This window comes from Elephantulus edwardii, unplaced genomic scaffold (genome assembly GCF_000299155.1).
Source record: "Elephantulus edwardii isolate Elephantulus edwardi_28Jun2011 unplaced genomic scaffold, EleEdw1.0 scaffold00092, whole genome shotgun sequence".
NCBI lineage: Eukaryota > Metazoa > Chordata > Mammalia > Macroscelidea > Macroscelididae > Elephantulus > Elephantulus edwardii.
Window position 1 is genome coordinate 13,405,866 of NW_006399842.1, and position 10,502 is coordinate 13,416,367.

General features: G+C 37.8%; 1 protein-coding gene across 1 annotated transcript in view; it reads right to left on the minus strand.

Annotated features, from left to right (window-relative positions):
* Nucleotides 1–10,502, minus strand: part of PRPF4 (pre-mRNA processing factor 4) — a 23,017-nt gene that overhangs the window by 8,080 nt on the left and 4,435 nt on the right. Inside the window, exons 3-8 of the mRNA XM_006890761.1 lie at nucleotides 9,966–10,152; nucleotides 6,665–6,752; nucleotides 6,079–6,158; nucleotides 5,802–5,895; nucleotides 5,125–5,219; nucleotides 3,897–3,955 (exon numbers count right to left, since the gene is read on the minus strand). Of these exons, the coding sequence (XP_006890823.1) occupies nucleotides 3,897–3,955; nucleotides 5,125–5,219; nucleotides 5,802–5,895; nucleotides 6,079–6,158; nucleotides 6,665–6,752; nucleotides 9,966–10,152 (603 nt within the window). The remainder of the gene's footprint in view (nucleotides 1–3,896; nucleotides 3,956–5,124; nucleotides 5,220–5,801; nucleotides 5,896–6,078; nucleotides 6,159–6,664; nucleotides 6,753–9,965; nucleotides 10,153–10,502) is intronic.

Below are 10,502 nucleotides of genomic sequence, written 5' to 3' on the forward strand. Positions count from 1 at the left end.
TCTGTTTCAATGCAGTATACATTTTTGAACCCCTCTTACTCAGTCTATCCCCATCCCCAAGGTCAGTCCTCTTTTACAACAGTGGCACCATGCAGTATTTGTCCTTTTGTGACTGAGATACTTCACTCAGCATAATGTCCTCCAGAGTCACCCAGTCTGAATAATACTGCCTGAGTTGCTTGTTTTTCAATGCAGCATAGTGTTCCTTTGTGTGAATATACCACAGCTTCTCTATATATTCGTTTGTTGATTGGCACTTAGGTTGTTTCCTATTCCTTGCTATTGTGAACAAAGCTGCAATAAACATGGGTGTGCATTTTTCTGCTTGGGTGGCAGTTATGGTCTCTTTGGGGGTATATTCCCAGTAGTGGAATTGCTGGGTCCAATGGTATCTCTATTTCCAACTTTTTGAGAAAGCACCATACCGCCTTCCACAGTGGTTGCACCAGCCCTTCAACTTTCTCATGTGTAAAATTCAGAGACAACACTTATGTTCATCATGCTGTTCAAGCATCACTATTTGTTTCCAAAAATTTTCCATCATTCTAATAGATGCCCAGTGCCCTCAAGGCAACAGGTCAATCTTTTCCCCTCCCTCCTACCTGCCCTTGTAACTACTAATAAACTTTGGTTTCTACTGTTCTTTATTCTAGATATTCTATATAAGGGACATCATACAGTTATTTGTCCTTTCATAACAGACTTATTCCATTCAGCATGTTTTCAAGAGTCATCTTGAAATGTACAGCAAGCTATGAAGATATCATTTCTCTTTATGGCGGAGTAAAATTCAGGTAATATTCAGCTAGGAGTGAAAATGCTGGATCAGATGACAATTCTATGCTGAACTTTTTTTGAGACACTGTCAAACTGTGACAGTTTCATCAGTGACAGTACCATCTCTCAATTTCACTAACAATGGGTAAGGTCAAAATTTCACTAGCAATGGGTGAGAGTTTCAAATTCTCCACATCTTCATCTCCACTTACTTTTTACAAAATTGTTAAGTTCCCTAGGGACGTTATGGGAATATCACAAGTGGACAGCTTTAAAGAACAGGAATTAATCTCAGTTTTGGATACCAGAAACTAATAAAGTCATCAGGTATAGGCAAAGCTGCCACGTTTTGTGCTTTCAGTTTCTGAAACTATGTTCCATGTATTTTTTCACATAGCATCTCTAACCCTTTTGTGCTTGTTTCTGTCCACACTGCTCCTTATAACTGAGAAGGTTTAGGCCCATCCTACACTAATATGGTTTCTTTAACACAACAAAGAAACCCAATTTCCAAGGACAGTTGAAAGTACAAGGATCAGGACTCTAATATGCAGACATTATTCAATTAATAGGAGCCATTATAGTAGGTATGAAGTGGTAATTCATTGTGATTTTGGTTTGCAATTCCCTAATGATAAGGAGAATTTTAAATCATGTTGTACACATTTGGAACCTGGACAATGAATCGAGAAATCTGAAGAACATAATTATGTCTTTGAATTGGGGCCTTGGTGAAGAGTACTGAATCTACCACGGACTTCTAAAAGAATAAATCTGTCTTGGAGGAAAAACAGACATTTTCCTTATAGGCAAAGATGGTGAGACTTCATCTCAGAAATTTTGGGTGTGTTGTCAGGAGAGGCCAGATCCTGAAAAAAAAGGACACCATACTTTGAAAAGCGGAGGGTCAGCTAAGCAGAGGAAGACCCCCAATGAGATGGACTGACAGTGATTACGTAAAAATGACAATTTAACCGTTAGGCAATGGGCTCAAGCATAGCGGAGATGATGAAGACGGCACAGGGTAACTAAATGTAAGTCAGACTGATGCTGAAACACTGCTGAGTACTTTTTCATGTGATACTTAGCAATTTGTGTTTCTTCTTGGATGAGACGTCCATTCAAGAGCTTTTCTCACTCACAGATTAGGCTGTCCATTTCTCGCTCTTTATATTATCTGGATATTAAATCCTTATCAGGTATTTTGCTCCCTTAAATGTTCTCACAACTGTAGGCTATCTTTTCATTATGTTGGTAAATCCTTTCATGAACAAAATTTTGCAAACATGCAATTTATCTATTTCGTCATTTGTTGCCCATGTATTCAGTGTAACAACTAAGAAACCCTAAGAAATAATGTTCTATCCACCAGATGCTCTGATGGAGAAGGAGGGACAATCTCCTTTTGTGCCAGTCAGATCCAATTTGATGGTACAAAACAAGAAAAGAAAAAAAGAAAAACTCCAGAAATAATGTTCTGAATAAAACATATGTCCTCTTGTGTTTCCTTTTAATAGTTTTAGGGTTTTAGTTTTTAACATGTAAGTGGCTTGATCCATTTTGTGTTGGCTTTCAGATATGGTGAGGAGAAGTTCAGGTTTATTCTTCCTTTGTGGAAATGTATCTGTCCCAGGCTTATTTATTAAACTATCTCTCCTACACTAAAAAGATTTTGCATCCTTATCAAAAATCAAATGACCAATGATGTACATATTTATTTCTGGATTCTCATTGGTGTATACATGTCTATCATTATACCTGCACCAGGTTATTTTAATGACCAAAGCTTTATAATATTATTTTGAGATTGGGAAATGTGAATCCTACTAATTTGGGTTTTTGTCCCCGAAGACTGCTTTCTTTGGCTATTTACAGTTTCATACATATTTAATGACTTTTTTTTTCAATTTCTGTAAAGAGCTGTTAGACATTTGGTAGGGACTATGTCTAAAGATAGTAGGTACCTGTGACATTCAATAATACCTAGTCTTCTGATTTATGAGTAAACTACATTTAAGAGAGATGTAAATCAAAACAACTCTGAGGTATCATCTCACCCCAGTAAGAACAGCAAAATTTAAGAGCAGCAAACAACAAATGCTGGCAAGGTTGTGGAGAAACTGGAATCCTTATTCACTGTTGGTGGCAGTATAAAATGGTGCAACCACTACAGAAGGCAGTATGGTGCTTTCTCAAAAAGTTGCAAATAGAAATATCATTTGACACAGTAATTCCACTACTGGGAATATACCCCAAAGAAACCAGAACTGCCACCCAAGTGGATATATGCTCTCCTATGTTTACTGCGGCTTTGTTCACAACCCAAGTGCCCAACAACAAACAAATGGATAGAGAAGCTGTGGTATTCACAATGGAATACTACACTTCCTTGAAAAGCAAGGAACTCATGAAATATACAAAATGGGTGACCCTGGAGGACATTATGCTGAGTGAAATATCTCAGTCACAAAAGGACAAATACTGCATAGTGCCACTGTTGTAAAACGGGACTGACCTTGGGGTTGAGGGGAGACAGAGAAAGAGGGGATAAATAATGTGTACCACATTGCAACAGATGAGGGAGAGAACTGTTTAGGAGGAATATATGATTAGGTGTTGTCATGACAAGAGTCCAAAATGAAAGCTGCATAGTGGAGTGGACTGGGGGCGGGGGGAGGGCGCGGGATAGAATACTTTTTTTTTTTTTACTTTTCAAAGAGAAAAGCGAACTGTGGGGGGATAGATGGGTAGGGAGGAAAGTGTGCAACAATGAATAAATGGAAATCCAAAGTCTCTGTAAACTTTCATTAAAATAAAAAAAAAATTCTAAAACAAACAACAAACACAAAACACCACCCCGTACATTTTTATTGACTCTAAATCACTTCTACTTTCTCAAAACAGGAAAAAAAAAGAGATATGTATATTAAATAATTTTATTCCAGCCATGTGGCAAAAAAAAAAAAACATCAAACCAATAATTAACTGTGTACATATGGGGTCTGTGGATCAGGGAAGGAGCACCCAGAAAACTTTCTGTAGGAGGCACAATCTCAGGCAAAGTTTTTCTGCTTAATAAAATGCACACTGGGAAGATTTAAACAAGACTCTGAACTTACCTCGAAGAGTGTGAAGAAGGTTGCAATCAGGAACAGACCAGAGCTTGCAAAGCCCACTCCTATCAAATACAAAGGAAAGCATCTCAGCCAGGGTTGCTCTGGGAAGGAAAAGGTACCTTGGTAATATTACTAAAGGACAATCACTTCTTATCCCCAATAAACTTACAGTAGTACAAAGAGGAAAAAACAAAAACAAACCCAATCCAAAACAACCAACCAAATGCCTTTAATTTCAAGGATTAAAAAAGTAAGTTAGGTTTCAGGTAATTATAGGCTCCAATTGTCTAGGACAAGCTGATCTTTCTTTTAAATTTCAGATCAATTTATAAGGGGAGTTATGACATATCATTTCATAATAATCATAATGATCATCTTGAACTTTCCTTGAAAAGTGTTTTGTTGCTTGCAAAGAACCTACATTTTGAAACACTTTCAACAAATTACTTCTTATCTATTATTTGAAATGATGTTTATAATAGACCTGAGGAGGATAAGACAGGAATTATCTTTTCTATTTTACAGTTAAGCTAAGAACCTTGGAGAGCTAGGGTGACTGATAATACTTGACATTTCCCTGAACCACAGACTCAATTTCTTCCTAGTCAAGTGATACCTGTGCATGTAATGATGTAATATTATGTTTCCTCTCTTACTAACTTCGCCTCTTCCCCAGAGCACTTTAACAAAATTACCATATCCTAAGAAATTTACATATATGGAGTAGCAAACACAAAATAAATGAAAAATAAAGACAATAGTATTTATTGAGTCTTTACTATGTACCAGGCTGTATCAAGGCAAAATGCTTTGCAAACATTATTTCATCTCGCCTTACAGATATAATACAATTACTATAATAAATATATAAAGAAATAATAATAATAATACAAAGTGCTTTTTCTAAGGAGCCTAGGTAACATGACTAAAAATAGGAAAATCATCTTAAAGTGTGAATACTCATGGATCTATAGACTCACTATAAAATATGTTCCAAAACACCACTGTCAACATATTACACATCATTGAGGTGCTTCGTAAATGAAAACAATGCTAAGCAAAAGCTACATTTTATAATACAATGGTCACAGCATTAGCCTCTCTTGTTAATCAAATTTGGTATCATCCTAAAAATCAGAAGAAGGAGTAGAAACAGATATTTAAGGCTAAAGTTATTTTTACTCTTTCCCAATTAGGGAAAAAAAGCATAACACTGTAAAAAGGAACTTACCAACAAGCTGTGGCCAACATTTTAGAGTTAGGACTAAAGTGACAGTACGAGATAGGCCGGTCATCCCCAATCTGACTGCAGAAATTATTTAAAGACTGAAAAATAAAACATACAAAACAGTGATCATTAATGACACAAGACTCTCTGTCTTAAGGCTTTTACTAGGAAAAAAGTAACTTTCTAGTTTCACACTTTGAGATTTTTTATAGTTTTATTTCTGTACTCTTTTTAGTAGGTATTTTTTATAATTATGTTCTGGAAATGAATGGCAGTTAAGGCCCATCTGGAACTCTCAACACGCTGTTTCTTACAGTCTGAGCACCCTAGCTTCTTCACATCTGTTTCTGAGCACCCTAGTTCACATCTGTGTCAGCCAATAGAAACAGTAAAATCTTGGAGAGATCCAAAGGATAACTTTGAGGTAACAGAAAGGAGAATGACCAAACATCTCTACTGAGGAGAAAGGAGGTCCTTGCCATTTAAATGATGGCTCCTTGCAAACAGCAAAGGCTCAAGGGAGGAAGAGTTACAATCTCCTTTATCACGTGATATTATGAGTAGGAATTGATTGATAGCAGTGAGGTTTTCCTCTCTTGTTTACCAAATTGTGGGCCAAAGCAGAAAATCTAATAAATATTAAGAACCTGTAGAGTGCAGGATAACTACAAGTGTCTTACTCGAAGAGATTTGTGCAGCTCTTGCATCTGAGAGGTCCTAGTTGTCTCAGGAATCTCTTTATGGAGACGAGCCTCTTCCAAGCGTTTCATTGCCCTGTGACACAGAAACAACATTATCATGAGCAAGAAGGTTATAAGCAAGTGTCCACATACATAGCTCTACCACCTATTCAACGTATTTACTACAAAACAGATCCTCAGTTCCAACATATTTATTATAAAACAGAGGACATTAGAAAGAAATCCCAAAAGCATTCCTTCTAGAGACTCATCCTACCTGGGTAGTGAATAGTTAGCAATCCACAGCCTTGCAACCTTTAGGCTGTTTGGTCCTTCATGATACCACGTTTGCTGATACTGAAAAGCAAATTTAAAACAGAAATTAAGAAGGGAAACATTTTTTTTTCATCTCAAAGTTGTTACTCTTTATTTTAACTCTTCAGTAAGAAAGTACATTAAACCAGTATTATGACAAAGAGGGGAAGGTTTGGTTTTTACGAAGTTTTACTGGAAGATTTCTCGGTCCTTGTCAAAAAGTCATAATAGGAATGCTATGCTTCAAGAAGCTGCACTGCAATCCCAGAGGAACAGAGTTCGAATCCACCAGATGCTCTGCCGGAGAAGGAGGCGCAATATCCTCCTGTACCAGTCAGATCTGATTTGACGGTACACGCACACAAAATAAAAAAAAAAAAAGGAATGCTATGCTTTTTTCCCCGAGTGGAAAAGTTGTTTGGCTCTTCTATACCTACACAAAACCTACAAACTAATGCGAAAACTATTCCTGAATGGGAGCTTCCAAATATACGTACTTCCCTCCAAATCCTAGTGAAGTAAATCCTGAAATCAAAGGCATATTTTACCTCTTCTTTGGATTTCTTAGATTTTTCATCATCCTTTTTGGTCTTTTTTAAGGCATCAGTACCAACCACTGAAAGGATATTTCTTAATCTGTAATAAAACAGATGAACATTTAAAAAGAGCACATTGGGGGAGGTGGGGGAAGAACAGATTAAGACTGTAAAAAAAGTATGTCTAAGAAAGGTGCAAGCCTCCTTTCTCATTATACCATTCAAACTCCTAGCAACTCTGAGGCACAATCTGCCATGTCCAAACTAAGATTTGTTTTAATAGTCTTTTTTTCTTATTTGAAGATTTCACAAATACAAATATAAACAAGTACGCTACTCAATTTCAGTCAGCCCCTAACAGTGGTACCACATGGTCTGTAAAGCTAGTCAACTTCATTCAATGCCACAATGTGCTGGATACTCATTAAGGTACTAAGTATACACAAACCTACCACCACCATGTCAATTCTGATTCACAGCGATCCTGTAGGACAGAGGAGATTGACAGAGTAGATCTTGTTAAGAGAGAGTAGACTACAGACTTCAGGGAAGATTACACCTCAGTATAAAAAAAACAAAGATCCTCATCAATGGACCAGTAAGTGACATCATGATAAATGAATAAATACTGAAGTTGTTAGGGATTTCATTTCACTTGGATCTACAACCACTGTCCATGGAAGCCAGCAGCCATGAAATCAAGAGATGTGTTGTCCTGGACTAATGTACTCCAAAAGACCTCTTTAAAGTAAAAAGCAAAAATGTCACTGTGAAGAATAACCCAAGTTATGGTATTTTCAATTGCTTCATATGCACATAAAAAGCTGGACAATGGGTAAAAAGACTAAGAAAAGATGCGCTTGAAACATGGTGTTGGCAAAGAATACTGAATATATAACATACCACCAGAAGAATAACCTTAACTTGGAGGGAGTAAGGAAAAATGTTCCTCAGAAGCAAGGATGGCAAAACTGTTTTATGCACTTGCTATTAAGTGGATCAATCTCTGGAAGACACTATGCTTAGAAAAATACGGTGAGCAAAAAGAAGAAAACTCCTCAGTCAGACAGACTGACAGAGATGGCACTAATGGACTCAAGCACAGCAATAATGATGAGGATGGTGCAGTGCTTCCTGATGCTGCACACAGGGTCACTATGAGTTCAAACTGACTCAGTGGCATTTAATACCAGTACCACCACCACAACGCAGAGCACAATTTAGGCTTGGAGTATAATGGAAGGCTTTATGGTGGCAATAATTCTACACTGAGTTCTCAAATAGTCAAGCCAAGGGATTGAGAAAGGCAAGGTACTGACAATGTTGAGTTAATGTAAACTCAAAAGAAAAGAAAGACATGCAGTGCTTGGAATCATCAACAGTTCAACAGGGTATAGCAAAGTACTGGTGAGAGGTAAGGGTGGAAGTGTAGGTAGGGCCAGGTCACAAAGGCATTCTTACGCCATACTAAGGAAAGTTCACCTTTGAGAAATGTAAATTGGTCAAAGTACATGTAACCTGGCAACTAAAGCACAAGTTAACTCTGGCAGCTTAACGTGAGGAACTGTTCTGCCAATACAAAGCTATTTGGTTCAAATCCACTAGCTGCTCCATGAGAGAAAGATGGGCAACTACCTCCCATGGGATTTATTGCCTCTGAAAATCCACTGGAGTGTGAGCTATGAGACTTTTCAATCTTAAATTTTAAGATACTCTTTATCAATATAAAAATACCCTTGTTGTTGTTAAGTGCCGTCAAGTCGCAGGCAACTCATAGCGACCCTATGAAGGAGAGTCCTCGACGTTTGGGTGCGTTTCATCCTCTCTCCAGGTTCATAGGGTTTCCGGAGGCATGCTATTATGGAATTGGATGCTACTACTCCTTCCAAATAACCTCAATAGGGAATCAAAAGAAATTAATGTGTATGGTACATTACAATACAGTATTATTAGCTTTTGAACTTAACCACTGCTACAGTTTCAGATATGAAAAGATTACTGTTCAGAGGAAATTGTGTAAAAATTTCCTTCACGGCAAACTTAAAATTTCTACCCAGTTATTTTCTTCATGTGATTTTCAGTGCAAAATCAGGGGTTTCTATTTTAAAGCACAAAGAAACCTCACCTGTGTCCTTCATTGAATCCATATTTTGGAATTCGAATATAAAATGGAGTCTGGCCTCCCTCAAAGCCGAGTCGAGGCCGAGTTCCTCTCTACCTCTGTTCTTTATCACCTGTGCCACACTTTCTACCTCTTCTCTGACCTCATGGTCTTCTCTCCAGCTTCCTGGAGCCCTTATCATGTTTTATATAACCCAGAAGAAATAAATTTGTTGTCTAAATTTTCGAAAGTTTAACCACATATGTTTAACCAACCCCAAATCACTGTGTAAGGAGAGCATATTACCATCCCTTTCACAGTATATAAAGAAAAATTACTGCTAGGGTGAAACTTGTTGGCATCAAACAACAATAACAATGATGACGACCAAGAGAGAGCTACGTTGGCCTAGGGGAAAGGAAGCTATGCTACCAAGCTGAAGGCGGGTAATTTTCCTCTGTGGCCCTCGGCCAGGTTCAAATTGTCTTCCTATCATTCTTCTAGGTGGTATAGCACTGGTCTGTGCGTTGCTGTACAGAGGTAACTCATGGTTGCTCTGATGCTGAAGACTGTGACAATGATGTGCCAATCGTGGTAATGGGTACCCTTGGTGGACAGTGTTGGCTGGACATTCCCGACTAAATCAAGCCTGGAAGCAGGAGTGGCATCCACTTCCGAAATGGCTTGCCTCCGGAAACTCTATGTACGAACAGTGCTCAGGGTGTTCATTCATAGGGTCGCTATAAATCGTCTACAACTCGACGGCATCAAACAACAACAACAACAACAACAGTGTGAAACTTGACCCAAGACTTAGATCGATCATGGACTTAATGATACAAACACAATTAAAGATGTTAATATAATCTGAGACATTTTATTAAAATGTAAGCTATATAATTCAATTCAATGTAGTGGAATTGGAACTGTCTCACAACTGACACTCCAGCAGTTTTTCCAAGGCTGTAAAATCACATGCGAGGAGACCGCCTATCTTTCTTCCACAGAACAGCAGGTGGATCTGAACTCCCAGAGAGGGCCCACCTTTGGAGTTAGTAATGCAATTACTACCTATACCACAAGAGCTCCCTAGTTTCAGCCATGAAGATCAACAAATCTGGGACTAGAATCTTGTGATTTTTAAAAAGAAATTAATAAACGAAAGAAAAATAAAAACAAGCAAAGGAGTGTGTAAATACTTAGAGCGAGCACCTTTCTCTTCGTTCAGCTGGGCCCTCTCCAAAAAGTGTGATGGGTTCTCCTAATGCTCTAAGGCAAGCCTTGACCTCGGAGTCATCTGTGGAAACGTTGATTTGCCGGGCTCGTTTCCTCCTCTCAAACTCTGCCAATACTTCTGCTTGTCGCTCACTGATGTGCTCCTCAATCTCAAATACTTCTCCTATAAAAAGAACAGACAGTATCAACATAAGTATATCCTCAAATAGAAATAATTTCTACCAATGGATTCTGTGTACGTCCTGAAGGAAAGGTAAACTAATCTATTATGCATTTTATAGACATAGTCTGCTTTTCAGTTTACTAAATTATAGCAAATACATAAAAATAAATAAGTTTTAGAATGACAGGAAAGTGTTTCAAGTAATTTTGGCAATTTATGTCTAATATAAATACAATTTCAATGTGATTAGAAAATAAGAATAAAGAATATGTTTGTGATAGGGGAGCTCTGGTGGCCTAGTGGCAAGGAGCTGCAACTAAAATCCTAGAGGAGCACAGTTTGAATCCACC